The sequence below is a fragment of the Meriones unguiculatus genome, chromosome 19 (genome assembly GCF_030254825.1).
Source record: "Meriones unguiculatus strain TT.TT164.6M chromosome 19, Bangor_MerUng_6.1, whole genome shotgun sequence".
Lineage (NCBI taxonomy): Eukaryota > Metazoa > Chordata > Mammalia > Rodentia > Muridae > Meriones > Meriones unguiculatus.
Window position 1 is genome coordinate 41,412,094 of NC_083366.1, and position 16,107 is coordinate 41,428,200.

A 16,107-nucleotide genomic window follows, 5' to 3' on the forward strand; every position below is an offset into this window, starting at 1 on the left:
TAAGAGAAGTGACTAGGTCCCGGGTGTTGGTAGCAGGAGGTGGCTACTTGCTCATGTCGCCACAGGCAGGAAAAAGGAAAGGCCAGGATTGAAAACATGATAACCTTTAAAGCCTATTTCTACTTCCTCCAGAAGACCACACATCCCCAAAGTCCCACAATCCCCCACTCCCATGCCAGACAGCTCCACCATCATTCCAAAAAGTTGGGCCTGGGGGACATTTCACACTCAGAGCTGCATTTTCACAGTTGCTCTGGCTGTAAAGATGGGTTAAGGTGACAAAACTGGGTCACGAAGACACCTGTTAGGAGCCTGTGAAGGTATCAGTGATGGGTGACAACAATTTGAGTCAGGCCTGTGACTACAGGGACAGCCAGAGAGAAGAGCTGGGTTGTGAAATCACCCGGAGCTGATGTTGGTCTGGGTGTGTGACCTGAGTGTAGGGAGGCCAGGGGGGCCTGAGAAGATGAGTGATTCACTGAGACATGAAATGCAGGAGTCACTGGGTCAGGGAGGAAGAGACAGAGGGGCAGAAACAGACTGCACTGGCTGAGGGGGTGTGTTAACTGTGCACACGAACCTCTTAGTGGTCTTACTGAGCTCCTTGCATCTTTCATGCTCCAGCTCCACATTGCTCATCTCTGCTATACACACACACACATACACACACACACACCTTTATAAAATATCCTAGACCCCCCCCAAAAAAAACAACCCACAAACTCTCACCTGAATGGTGATGAAAAGAATAAAATGTTAAGGTTGTAAAAAGTAGGGTGAAACTTAGCCACAGTCCGCAGACTTGTGCAAACTTGAGTGTGTCTCCTAATCTCTCCGAGTGCCAGTTTTACTTTCTTTCTATGAAATGAAATGTTTGGATCTGGTGTTATCTAAGGCAACTCTCGGAGAGCTGTCTGATTCTCTCATTCTTTGCTCGTCATTCATTGTCTTTGTCAAATCCACAATGCATATTTAAAGCAGAATGTCACTGCCAAACCAAAGCAGTCATGAACATACAGGGCACCAAAAATATCTTTTACTTCTTATTCATTTAATTTGAATATTTGTGGCTTTATATGTGGGCTTTTGTTTTTTAGATTTATTTCTTTTACTTTATGTGTATGAATGTTTTGTATGCATGTTTTATTTGAACACTTACGTGCCTTTTGGATCCTCTGTAACCGGAGTTAAAGAAGGTTGTGAGCCATGGGGTGGGTGCTGGGAATTGAACCTGAGTCCTCTTAACTTTTGAGCCAGACCTCCATTCTCTCATGCGCAGACCAAATGAGGGAGTATGTGGAGTTACAGACCTGCCCTCTGTGATGTGCGTGTTACATAAGCATCATTTAAAGTGCCAACTCTTTAACCTCCACACTTTTTATCAGCATGCAGTGCCTGACAACATGGGGGAGGGAGGGAGCAGAAGCCCATATCTCCATAAAGCACACGGAATGGCTGCGCAAATGTGTGTAGCTGGCCCAACCGCTGCAGCTCTCACCTGCCCCAGGTCCCTTCTCTAGCTTTCAAAGGCTTTGCTGAGCACCTAGCTTCTTTCCCGAGTTGGTGATAGGAGAGAAGTAAGTCAGGGCGAGCGCTGCCATTTCCCCCTGGTGTTTGGAGAGCTTTTAGTTCACAATAATAGCAAGTTTTCCACAGCGGCTTTCTTTAAAATGTCAGCCATGTGCCTCGGCCCAGCAGTCTCCCTTCTTCACCGAGTAATTGATGGTCTCCTTCTCCGCAGGGTAGTTTTCAAGGAGAAGCCTATTTCATGCTATTCTTTCTCTGGAGTCCAGCATCCAGCCTCCACTTACTGAAAAGGAACTGGAGAGGAGAAAAAGGGAAAGACTCCCACAGTAACACTTTTCCCACCCACGTTGTTCCTAGCCCATCCTTCGCGGCTGAGTCTATGAAGCTTTCACCATGAAATCCCGTGATTCGAGATGTAATAGCACCGTGGGCTGTCACAAGTGAGAGAAAAAAAAAATGACACCCTACCCTTGATGCCTGGGGAGAGGAACATTCCACAGGACAATCGATTTCAGGCATTTATGAGAGGGACAAATGAGAAGAAAAATGACAGCAGTTCACAGAATGGGCCACAGGCCCCAAGCTCTGGCCACGTGGCACCCAAGATCTGACTAGAGACAACCCAGGAGGCTTCAAGAGCCCTGGGCTTCATGTCCCACCTCCGAGACCTCAAAAGGTCACAAAGACAAGCTGGTGAGACTTTGATTTAGATTCCTAAGAGAAGCCTGGCATGGCAGCCCACACCAGCAATCCTATCACTTGAGACGCGAAGGCAGAAGAGTCGGGAGTTCAAGGCCAGCCTTAGTTGCATAGTAAGTTGGAGGGCAGCCTGGACTGCCTCTAAGTAGTCAAATCGACTAAAATAATCATCCCGCCCCAAAGAGAAGAAAAGAAAACTTTCAGCGACTTCAAGGTGGACTGTGATGCCCTCCACTTGTGCCAGCGCTGTCGGTCTTGCTCCTGTGAGTCCTTTGTGGTTGCCAATCGTATGGGTCGGGAGTGCGCCCTGCTGTCACATGGAGGGAAGGGAAAGAATCGGGAGATCTCCGCCTTCCCTGGAGACAGCGACTTGGCCATCAGCTTCTAGAAGAGACTTGGGAAATAGAGCATGTGCACGCCCGATAGACTTCCCAGGGAGGCGCTGTTGGAGCTCCTCCTGCTCCTGGGAGAAATGCCTCACCCTCACTCCTGTAGGTAACCCCTCACTCACACTCCCGCGGGGAAACTCTTGAGTCCCAGCATTTGAGAAGCACCAGAAACATCACCCAGCACTGTGGAAACGGCAAGTTTCAACGCCAATAGATAAGTGAAGCTCAAGAGGAGGAAGAAAAAGATGAGTGAGAAGGTTCAAACACCCATGTTTGAAGACAGGATACCACGCTTAACCGCGCAGTGTCTGGAGACATGGCTCAGCTGCTCTGGCGACAGGACCCAGGTTCAGTTCTCAGCACCAGCGCGGTGGCCCACAAACTACTTACTGCTCACGTACCAAGTGCCAGGCACCATCACTAGGTCCTCGGAAGTTCTGTGGTGAATAAATTGTGTGGCTGAATGTGAGGCGCGGTAGGGTCCCAGCCTGCAGACGGGCATTCCCATTTCAAGTCATTCCTGTGCCAACAGACAGGCACCCCTGCCCCTCCCCCCGCTGCTGTTGGCTCCTCCGAGGGCCCGCGGACCGAGGCGCTCAGGGATCCGCTCTGCTCGAATAAATTACCACGCCACAGTGTTCATGCATAAAACATGGTACAGAGGGCTGCTGCGAGAGGCTGGGCCCCAGGGAGCTCAACTCAGCAAGCCGCCTGGGGCCAGTCAGGAGTGAGAGGAAGGGAAAGGAAGTAAAGGAAAGCTAGAGATAAAAGAAGCCAACGGAAACCTCAAACAGAAGAGAGGAGAGAGCGAGAGAGAGAAGAAAGCAGCTTAAAAAAAAAAAAAGTCCTTGTCATTTTTTATGCATCTGAACCCGACTTCCGGAATTGCTGTCTGAGACCTTTAGCGGCGCCGGTCATGAGGTCGTAGGCCGCTGTTTGGGGACCATGGTGTTGCCTTCACGACTACACTGGATCAGAAACAGGCCATGGAGGGACAGGATCCGGAGGCGGCGGCTCCACCGTGAGTGTCCCCCGAGGAACGGCCCACACTTTGGCACCCACCCCATTTGCTCTTCACGCTCGCCCCCCGTGTTGCCCCCTTCTCGACCCCCTTGTTCTTCCTGTACCTACTCCCCCTGAGCTTCCTCTTTTCCACCCCGGCCTTTCTCATCCTGTTTCTTCCCCACGGCCTCATCCCAGTTAGAAGTAACCAGATACAGCTTGTGCAAAGTGGCCGGCTGGGGAGGGCCTCTTTTCTCCTCCATCTAGATGGGAAAGTACACATTGTCCGTGGTGTTCCGTGAGCTGATCTCCTACATGTTAAGCTCAGTCTGAAAGAGGAATGTCTGAATGGAGAAGGGGTCCTGGGAATGGGGTGAAATTCAAGAATCGATGAGTCCGTTTGTCCCAAGAGCTGCGTCATGAGTTTTCCTCGGTGATCAAACTCACACGAAGGTTCCTCTTGAGTTGGCAGGAATTTTGAACCAAAAATGAGATTTTAGTGTGTGACTAATCGAGAAAGTAAAAGCTGTCTAAATATACACCAAGATCATTGTTGTCAACAAGTTAATAGACGGCTGGACAGTGTGACACAGTCAAGAGACTGGAGCATGTGGGGGTGAGGAAAAGAAAGGGGTCCGCCCTTGTGAGGGAGAGAGCATTGGCTTTAGACTTATCTCTGTCATGACAGAATCACTGATGAAACTGATAGCTTACAGTTGACCTTTGCCCCGAGCATGAAGTGACAGCAAGGAGCCTTAGAGACTCTTTTAAGCAAGACACCATGCCTCCTACATAGGAGCGACCACCATTCAGCCTCATCATGTGGTTATCACGCTTTATAATTTTTCAAATACAAGTAAAAAAAAAAATAAATTCTAAGCAAAAGCTTTCGAATCTCAATGTTGGCATTTAAGTCTTTAAACTTAAACATGACAGTCATCGATGATCTGGTGCAAAATGGGCTAGCTGCTTACAACCAGTTACCGAGCTGTTTTGTTTGTGGTGTTCTCATTAGAGATTTGTTGCATCTTGTTTTTTGTACCTTTCGGCGTGTTGATGGGTACTTCTTACGTGATAAAAGGCCCTAATGCAGACAATTACATTAAGATGAATGAGTGGTTTGGAACAGTGTCAAATTTCCTGTCATGGCCCACTGGTTTAGGAGCAAACAGGGCTGGTCGGAGTCTAAAGGGCACTCACGTACAAAGAAATATTTTGCATTTATTTTTCCTTAGTATAGCTGCAGAAGTTATTAATAATTTTCACAGGAACCTTCCTTGGTCTCAAGCTTGTGTGTGCGTGTGTGTGTGTGTGTGTGTGTGTGTGTGTGTGTGTGTGAGAATGGAACCCAGGACCTGTGTGTGCTAGCTAGACTATTTGAACTATGGTTTTTGTCTTGCTTCTTTCTTTGTGCATTAGGAAGCAGGTGTGATCTTGCAGGTTTGAGACAATACCTCTGCTGGGGTGGAGGTATGTCACTAGGGAACAAGGGGAACCTGGACTTGCATGGTTTCACCAGTAGGAGTGTAAAGTCAACCTACACCCTAAAAGTTGTGGCGAAAGCCTGCTTCACTCCAGGGTGATAGATGCACTGTGAAGCTGATTTCTGGGTGCTGTCCTGTGATCTGCACACAGTTTTAATATGAAATGGCAGTAGACATCACATCTAAGGTCAGTGTTAAGCAGTTACCAGTAAAATGCATATATATTTACATATTATATACAGTGTTACTTATGCAATATTTATACCTACACAGTATAAGAATGTATTACTGTACATAAGTATATTTACAGACTCTCTTTGGGATAAATGTATCCCAAAATTACATTTTTTTCAGGTTGGTCATGAACCCTGATGTATTAGAGCCACAGAGATTAGTGAAGGATTTAGCGCCAATAGAGAGGGTGAATTTTTCAGCTCAGGGGATATCTGGGCATATTCAAAGGAATTGAACTAAAGGAGAGAAGGGAGAAGGGGTGAGGAATTCTAGGGGAGAGCAAGGAGGGAGCTTCTTACTGCCCACACCAGCCTACAAAGCTATCTTGATGTATTGGAACTGCTAAAACCTACCTTGGTAACTTCCTCTACTCTTCTGTCTGGGAGACTTTTTTTTTTTTTTTTTTTTTTTTTTTTTTTACATCACAATATCCCTTCCAATAGAAGACTCAAGACCTTCAGTCCTATTTTGTCATTGAGAAAAAATAAGTTAGTGAACCGCAGTTTCCTCAAATACATAAGAGACCTTGAATGGTAGTAAGAGATGCACACCATATTACTTCTCAGCCCATGCAGACATTGCTAATCGATCACATCTCCACCTCTCCATCCAAGAGCATCCTTTACAACATAGCACTGAGGCTACTAGTCTAACCAACTAGTATTGGCTTATTATTATTGAAGCCTGTTCTTCTGTTCTATTGCTTCCTAATGTTGATTGTCTCAATTAGTTACCTTAGTTTCCATGAGTGAAAAGTCTGGGCATAGATTAGCTGAAGCATCTGCCAATTCATTGGTCTCTCAATCTTGAGATCGGTGTGTTGCCATTTCATTCAAGTTCTTATCTAGGTGCGGAATTCAGTTCCGAGTGGAAGGATGCCCGAGGGTCTCATTAAACAACAACTTCCCAGGGTTCCCTGCCCACTCCTCAGGGTGCTTTCCACTAATTGCCCCTTTGCTTCTTCAAGGCCCCAAAAGTCATTTGTTGCTGCTAAACGCTCCTTTGAAAAGCTTGATTGATCAAGTTAGACTCCCAATACCCAAGATAAGGCCCCTTTTGATTAACTCAGAATCAGCTGACCAAGTACCACAATGACATCTTTACAGGCCTTCATCTTTACCTTATTGCATAATCTGACCATGAAGGTAGATGCCCCTCACAGATCTTGCTTATACTCAATATGAGGGAATTATACACGGCGTACTGGAGACAAAATCCTGGGGCCTTCTTAGAATTCTGTTTACCAAGAAACCCTATGTCGTTCTTATTATACAACCTGGATTTTTTTTTAAACTACTGAAAAGCTTTGGGTTTTTTTTTTAAAAACAACTTTATGAGAAATTTTAGATATACAGACAAGCTGATAAATGCTGTCACGAATCCCATATGCCTGTCACTTAAATGCACAATGTTAATAATTTTTCATATTTACTTTATTCCTTTCCCAGTTGAAACATTGTTAAATAAATTATAGACATTATAACATGTCAACCCTAAATATTTTGGTAAGAGTGCCTAAATAACGCCATTTTCCTACCTTACCACCTAATAAAATTCACCATGTCCTAACGTTATTTAATACACACAGACAATAGTGTGTGCCATATGGCCGTAAGCCTTACCAAAATCCACTTCTAGCATAGAGACCTGTCTTAGTTAAAAATTCTTTTACTGTGAAAAAACACTGTGACCCAAAGCAACTTGTGGAGCAAAGAGTTTATTTGGCTTACAGGTCACAGGTCATCACGGAGGGAAGCCACAGCTGAAACGAAGGCAGGAACCTGGAGATACGCACTGGCCCCAAGGGCCTCTGCTTACCGGCTTGCTCCTGTGTCTTGTTCAGCTTGCTTTCTTGTATAACCCAGGACCACCTGCCCAGAAGTGGTACTGTCCAGAGTGGCCTGGGCCCTTCCACATCAAACAAGAAAAATGTCTCACAGGGAGAAGGAGAGGAGGAGAGGGAGATAGGGAGAGGGACATGGAGGCATTTTCTCAGTTGTTGCTCCCAGATAACTTTAGTGTGAATCAAGTTGACAAAAGTGAACTAGGACAGGATCCAAACCCTTTAATGTCATTCTGTTGTTGTTAGTGAGCTCCAGTTTCTGAAACACATAAAGGGCTCTTTGATGGCAGTTGGAGATACATAGTTTATCACTGCGAAGTCCAAACATTGCTAGGCAATGTCTGATGGACTCCTCATCCCCCACTGCTGGACCAGCCTTGGGCTTAGGTTTGAGTTGAATCAGAACTATATTCAGGGTAGGGGAATGTAGCTCACTGGTAGCTTAGTGGGTTCTCATCAACCCTGCAAATGAAAACAAAAACAACAAGAAAATCAATGGTTCCTGGGTAAGGTGACCGAGCAGGAAAAGGCCCTTGCCAACCACGCCTGTCAGCCAGAGTTCAATATCAGGAACCCACATGATAGACGGAAAAAACTAACTCCTGCAAGTTGTTCTCGGACTTCCACAAGTGTGCTGTGACACACACACACCCATGATACACACTCACAAAACAAATGAATGTAATTGAACCAACCAAACCAAAAAACAGTGGCTCCTAAAGTCTGTCTCTCATCAAGCCCACTTACATTTTCCTTTCATTCCCAGAGTCTGTAAGGAATATTATTTTCCAGCCATGTGAAAAACGGCAGAACCCAGGAATGAGAGTCCTATCATATCACCCTCCTTTGGAGATTTGCCCTTAGAAAAGATGCCTGGGCTACTACAAAGACCCAAACATGTGATGCTGGCTAGATATTGGAGGGAAAGCTCATCTGTGTGCCCTATGACCCAGGCTGAGCCACAGGGCTCAGACCACCCCAGGGAAGAGGAGTCTGTGGAGCAGTATCAAGGGTGTACCTGCATTTTTTTTTTTTCTGGAGACAGGGTCTCGATCCATAGCAGAGGCTATCCTGAACTCACTATGTATCATAGGCTGGCCTCAACCTCTCAAAATCCTTTTGCTTCCCCCTCCTGAGTGCTGGGTTACAGGTACGTGCCACCATGCCCACTTTGAGCTGGACTTTGTAATTGATGCTGGGCAGGGCCTGAGAGTGAGGGATGGTTGGGTACTCTGTAGCCATTTTCTTTTTCTCTTCAGTCTGCCACACGGGAGAGGTTAAAATAAAGAAAGTCTATGTCTACCTCTGATAACAAGGAGGTCTGGTTTCAAATCTTTCTCTGCAATTGGCTGTTGGCCAGAACTGTAAAAATCATCATTGTAACAACATCAACCTCAGTATTGTAAAGATTAAAAGACACGAGCTATGTCAAGCTTTGAGCACAGGGTCAGGCCCATGGCTGTGATGCTATTGAGTCTAGGAAGCCTAAGGTTGGTGACAGTGGACCTAGGACAATAGCGGGGGCTGCTGTTGTGGGGGAATGGCATGCTGGAGATGGCACTCTTCCTTCTCAGCTTTGCACCTTCCCCCACCCTCAGATGAGCTGCACAGTATCAGGCAGGAGGCATCACGTTGTGTGATGGGAAAGGTACTCCTGGATTCTCAGGATATGCCAGCCGGGGGGTTCTTCTTGGGGGTGGGATGGGTATCAGCCATTGCAGTGGAGTGATAGCTTCTCGGGTACATGAATGCAAGCAGGCACTGGAGCCCACACAGAAACCTGCCTTCCCCTCCTAGAATGGCAGAGTTTGGATGGAGCAGACCACAGGGTGGTGACCTGCGTGGAGCCCATCGGATGAAGGGGAAGGAGTTCTGTGTGTTCCTTCAAAAGGCAGCAATTGCAAAGCTGCTGCTCACTGAGGTGAGGACGGCAGCCATCTTGGTGACAGTTACTGTGGCTCAACTGACTTGCTTTGCTTCGTTTGTTGGCCATTCTCTTGCCTCAGCATGGTGGTAGTCCTCTTTTGTGGATGTTTTTTATCCATGTGTATGTGTGTACCCGCATGTGTAGGTGTTGGGGTGTATGTTCACCCATGCACACAGGTGTGGAAGCCAGAGGCCAATGTTGGATGTCTTCCTCCACCTCATTGTCTGAGATGCGGTCTCTCCCTGAAACTGGCCATTTCACATAGATTGGCTGGCTAAGAAACCGCATGGATACACTTGCCTCTGTCCTTTCACCCCAGCATGGGGATTGCAGGTGTACCCTACTCTGCCTGACTTTATGTGGGTCCTAGAGGTCCAAACACAGTTGCTTAGGCTTGCCTGGCAAGCACTTTACACGATGTCCCATCACCCAGCCCAAGGTGGCAGTGTTCTTAGTGTGGCTGCATGAGAAGGGGACCTCACCAGGTGAAGGTCTGAGTCCCATAGACCATCCTCTCTACTGTGGTTGTGGTGGAGGTGTGAGCGTGAAAGGGTTCCCTTGCCTGTGGCTGTCTGCTCTGTAGAGGAAGGTTAAGAACACACTTTGCTCCTGCCACCCCAAGCAGGGAACAGGAATGATCCCTAAAACTCCAGGAATTGCTTCTGTCTCCACTGCTGAGCAGGCCTCCAGGAGATGAAGTGGCCTGGGCAGGAGGAATTGCCTTGAGCTAGTGACTCTACCAGCAGCCTCTAAACCCACGTCCATTGCCATGCCAGATGGTCCTGCTTGCTGGGAGACATAGCATCACCTTACAGAGCAACCCGGCTTACTCTTGGCTTTCTGTCTGCTGACCTGTTCGTTGGCAAGACTTGCAGGCAGATGCATCGCTTCAGTCACACTCAAGTTTCCCCTGGACTCTTCCCCTGTGGGACTTCATGGGACATGGCTATGGCTTTAGATTTAGCCTCTCAGCATGAAGGCGGACACTCACACATCCCGCACCACATAGTTGCTCTCAGGTCTTGCTGTGTTCTGACTTAGAGATGTTTGCAGCTGGTGTGTTCCTCAGGCTGCAAGTGCTGCCTTCAGGTTGGTGTCTCTGCTCCACATGCGGGGGAGCTCCTCTATTTGTTTCCTTTGAAGTCATAAGATTGGAGATTGGGGGGAATTCCTGAATTCAAAGTGGGCATTGTAAGAGGGATGAACACAGGAGCCTCTCAGAGTCCTGGAACCTTTAGTTTCCTTTGTGGAGACTGTAGGCAGCCGGGTCCCCAGATCTAAATCTCTGCTTAGTTCTTTATCTGGTTTTCCAACAGCTCTGCCTGACGGAGAAACTGTGAGGGTGTTTCTGTTTGATTTACATTGGTGCAAGAACTCCTTATACAGTTCAGACTTCCTATTTTTTCCACCACCGTCTTTGAGAATAATTGCTCATGGACAAGCCCTCTGCCCCCAACCAAACCTGAGCAATTGAAGGTTGACTCATGCGGTTGCCTCACGTCCAGTTGCCAAGGAAAACAGAAACAAAGCAAGCAAACAAAAACAATGGGAAACTTGAGAGAGGGGAGATACTCTGAATAATTCAAGATACCTGTTGGTGAGAAAGTGTTCATTGTGTGAACATTGATCTGCACAGATATTTTAGCTGTCTCCAGCCAAGGCCAGATGAAGTGAAGGAGAGGGAAAGGGCAAAGCTGCAAGTACATAGCAAACACAAGGAGAAGAGAAAGCAAATGAAGAAGAGGTCAGAGGACAGGTGCTTGTCTGGATCCCAGAGCCCTTCGCTTTCAGGTTGGCTAATTGTAACAGCATTGCATTAATTACTTTCCTGAGTTCTCTGATCAGATACCTTAGAAGAAGCAAGGCAAGGGTGAGAGGGTTTATTGTGGCTCACATATTGAAGGGACACAGTCCATCCTCGCAAGGAGGTCCTGGCTTCAGGAGGGTGAAGTCACAGAGGAGTGCTTGTACTCAGCTCCCTTTCTCCTTGGTTCAGTCTGAGATCCCAGCCCGTGGCATGGTTGTTCTTACATTCATTAAACCTCTCTGGAAACACTGTCACAGACACGCCAGACCGCTGTCTCCTAAGCAATCCCAAATCCAGTCAAGCTTATGATAGAGAGGAACCACTGATCCATCAGGGGGACTAAAGAATGAAAAAGCTCGTCACCAGAATGACAACATCCCTGGTTAGAGGCCAAAGGTCAGCTGAGCTGTAACGTTTCTTAGGACACAAAGATCGTATATGAAGCTGGGTGTGAGGGGGCAGATAGAGAAGTCAGCATCTTGAAATCTGTTAGCCTCACTTCACGACACCAGTTTTCTTCCCAAATATCAGCGTCTAAGGAATCACTTTGCCACAGCCTAAGAATATGCTAATTAAAGGCACACAAACAAACACAGAGGCAGTTGTCAAAACTTTGAACTAGGATACAAAACCCTTGACTTTGTTTTGATCTGACACAAAGCTAATGTGTTTGTGGCTGTGTAAAAATTAAACAATACTAAAAAAAAAAAAAAAAAAAAATTAGTGGTGGTCATTTGATTAGCATGTGGCAAATTCAGAGTACAATCCCCAGCAGGGAAATGATTCACTCCCAGCACACACCGTGTAGAGCACAGTGTTCTCTTCTCCTCTTCTAAATAGTCAAAAATTCTGTTCATGTCACGCTGATACCATGTCCTGCAACTTTTCTCTTTCAGTTGAGAACATAGGCTAAGAAGCCCCTCTTAATATTCACACGTAGATATTTTTCCTGTTGTTGGGACAAAACACCTGATGCTAGCAACTTCAAGAAAGAAGGGTTTGTTGGGCCCACAGTTCCAGGCACAGTTCCCTATGGCGGGGAAGTCACACTGGCAGGAGTTTGGGGCAGTCGTCCACATTGTTTCTGCAGAGAGAGATGAATGCCGCTACTCAGTTCGTTAGCTCCTTTTTATTCCGTCTAAGACCACAGCCTACTCTTTGCTGTTCTCCACATTTTTCTATCTGCCATTTAACCTCTCTGGAAACATTGTCGAGCACACACCCAGAGGTGTGTCTTCTGGATGCTTCCAAATCTAGTCAAGCTGACAGTGAAGTTAAGAAGCCACAGTAAGTACCTTCATACCAGACCTGTACAGCAAAGGGAAGCTTGGCTGAATGTAGTATAGTTTGAATGTGTCTAATCTGATTCACTTCAAAACCATCAAGGGAGGCTAACTACGAAGTGGATCCTGCAAGATGGGAACAGAAGCATCCATGAAATTATCCACACAGGCTATGTTTGAAACTCTTCAGCCATGCTCAGCTGCCCTCCCCCACACCCCTCCAAAGATCACATGGCTGTTCAAAAAGTCAGGTAGTATGCAGAGGCCATGTGGATCTACTATCAGAAACTACTGCTCCCAAGCTCTTTGAAACGGTGAGACCTTCACACCTCGTGGGAAGAAGAGGTTTGGAAACTCCATTTCCAGTTCCTGCAGGGCAGTTGCTCTGGCTTCTCGGGTACTGGAAACTATCTCTGTGCTTGGGAACGGGTATCTTGACACTTGTTTCCATTATCAAATGGAGTGGAGAAAAGCGTCAAAGTTAGTCAGTGCTCCACCACTGTAACAAATACCCTTGATGAGCCATGAAGAGAAAGGTTTACTCTGGCCCACACTGCTCGGAATTACAGTCCAGGGTAGGCCGACCCTCTCGCTTTGTGGCTGTTGAGGGGCAGCATACGGTGCTGGGAGAGGATGACGGAAAAAGGATACCTCCCCATAGCCGGGGCTGGGAAACTGGGCATGGTGGGGAGTCCCTGTAATTCCAGTCACGTGGGAAGTAGAAGCTAAAGGATCCAGAGTTTAAAGTTATCCTTAGTAACACCATGAGTTAGGGACCAGCTTGGGCTACATGATATCCTGTCTCAGGGGTAGCTTGAAGTCCTATACTTCTCTTTGGAGCTTTTTTTCCCCAAACTATGTAAAGACCTCCCATCAGGCTCCTCTTCTGGGTTCTACCTTCTCCATGTACTACCAAAACCTCTAACCCAAGAAACTTTGGGAAACCTTTGCTATCCAGACTATAGCAGCTAAGACCCAAGCTTCTGAAGAGCCATCCAGGGCAAGGGAAGGAGAATACAGCGAGTCTGTTAACTTTTGAGGTGCTGCTGCCCAAGGTTTGTGCCCTGCAATTGTTAAAGATTTACTGACATATCAGCCCAAATCTTCAATTATCAAGCAAGTGAAAAAACATCAAGACTCTGACTACTAATACTGTCCCAAAGACAGGGATATCCATGAATATAAACATATCAGCAAGTTGCCCAAGCACCCTCTTCCCTTCCACAGTGATGATCTCAAAGTGGAAGAAGGGATGGGATGTTCTTTGGAACTCAGCACAGGCTATGAGAGCCATACCGTGGGCCTGTGGGCAACTGTTAGAATGGTACAGATAGGAAAGGAGATAATTAGGTGCCTTTTAAATGCTTTGCAACACTAACAACAAATTATTCCATGATGGACGTTTTCCAACATGAATAATGAACCATGAATGACTCTGTGCTAACATTTTATTATGCCTGACGAAGGCATACTTATCAAAGACGTAGGCATGTATGTTCACAGCAATCCACTGACGAACCTATTTTAATTTTTAAAATTAGCTTTGCTTAGTTTGTGTGTTGGGAGCCATGCCATGATGCCAATGTGGAGACCGAAAGACAACTTGTAGAAATCAGTTCTCTCCTCTTACCGTGTGGGGCGGGTGTGTGTGTGTGTGTGTGTGTGTGTGTGTCTCAAACCAAGGTCTTCAGGGTTAGCAGCAAGCTCTCTCCCTTACTAAGCCAGCTCACAGGCCCCAGTTTTATTATGTTTAAAATTTTCCATTAACAGGTATTAATTACGCACATCGGTGTAGCGTGGCGTGATATCCCGTATGCACACGAATTGTGTACTGATCAAAGACCCCACCCTCTTCCACCCCATCCCCACCCTTCACAATCTCAGGTAATCGATACTCTTTTTCCAGGTAGAGTTTTGTAGCATTCACAGAGGTGAGCGGGCGTGCGGCTCTTGTATTTCTGGATCTAGCTCATTTTACCTATGATCTTGAGCCCCCTGTACTTGTAGGATATGACGTTTTTCTCTGTGGGCAAATGATATTACACTGCACATACACCCCTTATCTTTATCCTTTATTCTGTTGATTAGGCTGAGTCCATCATGTGGCTGTTTTGACCTGTGATGTGATGACCTGGGCAGGCAGTATTTATTTGCTCTGCTGACAAAACCCATCTTTAATGCTTTCAAAGTGGTAGGCGCTTGCACGCTTAAACACTTTTATATGTGGCATTCAACCTGTGATGCTTGCACATTTGGACATCTCCGTATGTGTCATTCAACCTTTGCTAAAAGTTCTCTGATTTCTAGTCCTATCTGCAAGGTGTTGCTACATGGAGCAAAATTCCCTTTTGAGTTGCAGTCCTGAGAGCTGACAAAACATCTGTGGTCGCAGAACCACAACAAGCAAGATCTGAGTTCATTCCCTGGCCCGGCTTTCTCCCCTGTGCTCTTCAGTCTCAGCCTGTCTTCCTAGCACTCATGAACCAACGGTCTGTCTCCTGTGCAATAGGCCTGTCTTCCTGGGGTCATGGGGTTTGCTGCCTCTGGAGTCCACCTTCTTTCACTTATCATTACATGTTTGTTCTACCTATGGTTTCACACACTTCCTCTTTATTACCGATTAATGTTTCATGGCTGGATTATTACCGGCTGTGTTTTATGAGCTATATCTTATTATAGAGAATGAGTATAATGGATATGTTTTATATTTAATTAGACAGAGTGGACATATTTAATAAAATGTAATTATTTGCAGGTAGTAAAATCTGTATTCCAAAAAGCACAGCTAAACAGCAACTATCTCAGTGAACTTTCCCAACATCTGGCCTCTAGCTTCTTGCTTCTGGTTCTGGTCCCCTCTAGAGGGCGCTGTGATCAGGTCAACGACCGAACATCTCTGCAGTCCCTCCACCCTTCACGGGCATTGTGAGGCCGTCATTGAGACACACTGAGATGGTTCAGTCAATTAGCTGCAAATGACTGTGGTTCAGAATGGATCGGGCTGGCTTCCACCTGCATTTTCCCCTTTCACGTGATGCAGTTACAGAACAGTGCAGGAGACAGCTGAGCGGCCTGGAGCAGGGCTGACAGAGCAGCAGAAGGAAGGGGAGCTGAGGCCATAGGACGCAAAGCTGGAAGAGACATCCTGTATTAGAGGCTAGCCCATCCCTGGGCATCGTGGAGGAAGCTGGGCTGCAGAGTGTCTTTTCCCATCCATTGTCTCTCCTTATCTCCTCCTGAGACCCAGTATTATCATCATAACTCCTGCTAGGATCCAGTATCCTCACCTTAAACAGTAAAACAGTTTGCACCCAGAACAAAAGAGTGCAAGAACACCATGACTTCCTGAGGAAATCTTGTGGGTAAGCACTCTTGGCTTCTGATCCAATGCTCAAGTGAGCAGCCTGACATTGCTAGAGGTGCCCAGAGGACATCTCTGTTTTCTCCCCGCTGTGAAAACGAAACCATCTATTTGCTAAGGTGAGAAACAAAGTCTTTAAGATGAGAGACACATTTCTCTTTTCCATGGCAGCAGCCGCTTTTGCAGCTTGAGAAGGTAGGGAGAGGCTGTAAGCTCACTGTTCCGGCCTGGACCCATTTCCTGCTCTGCAGGCTTCCATAGGACATCAGCCAGGTGCCTCCCCCACTTTACGCAGCCAACACATGTTCTTGTAGCCACAGCTAGAACCATGCTGGATGGCTAGTTTTATTAAAGACACAGTCTAGAATCACCTGAGAAGAAAAGTTCCCTAGGTCAGGTTGGTTTGTGGGCATTATCTGGGGGGGGGGGAAGTGTCTGTTGATTATCTTAATAGATGGATGGCGAACGTGGTCAGAACCATTCCCTGGGTCCAGACTTTGGAGTAGAGAGTGGAGATAAGAACTAGCCGTGTGGGCATTCTCTGCTCTTAC

At 46.6% G+C, this 16,107-nt stretch overlaps 1 protein-coding gene across 4 annotated transcripts in view; it reads left to right on the top strand.

The window, feature by feature from the left end:
- Positions 1-3,421: 3,421 nt before the first annotated feature.
- The window catches only part of Ripor2 (RHO family interacting cell polarization regulator 2), a 206,565-nt gene continuing 193,879 nt past the window's right edge, over positions 3,422-16,107 (top strand). The window contains exon 1 of one of the 4 annotated variants that reach the window (XM_060372844.1): positions 3,422-3,636. In XM_060372844.1, coding sequence (XP_060228827.1) covers positions 3,561-3,636 — 76 coding nt within the window. In that variant the 5' untranslated portion in view covers positions 3,422-3,560. The remainder of the gene's footprint in view (positions 3,637-16,107) is intronic. The other 3 variants (XM_060372845.1, XM_060372842.1, XM_060372843.1) reach the window with 3 other exon arrangements.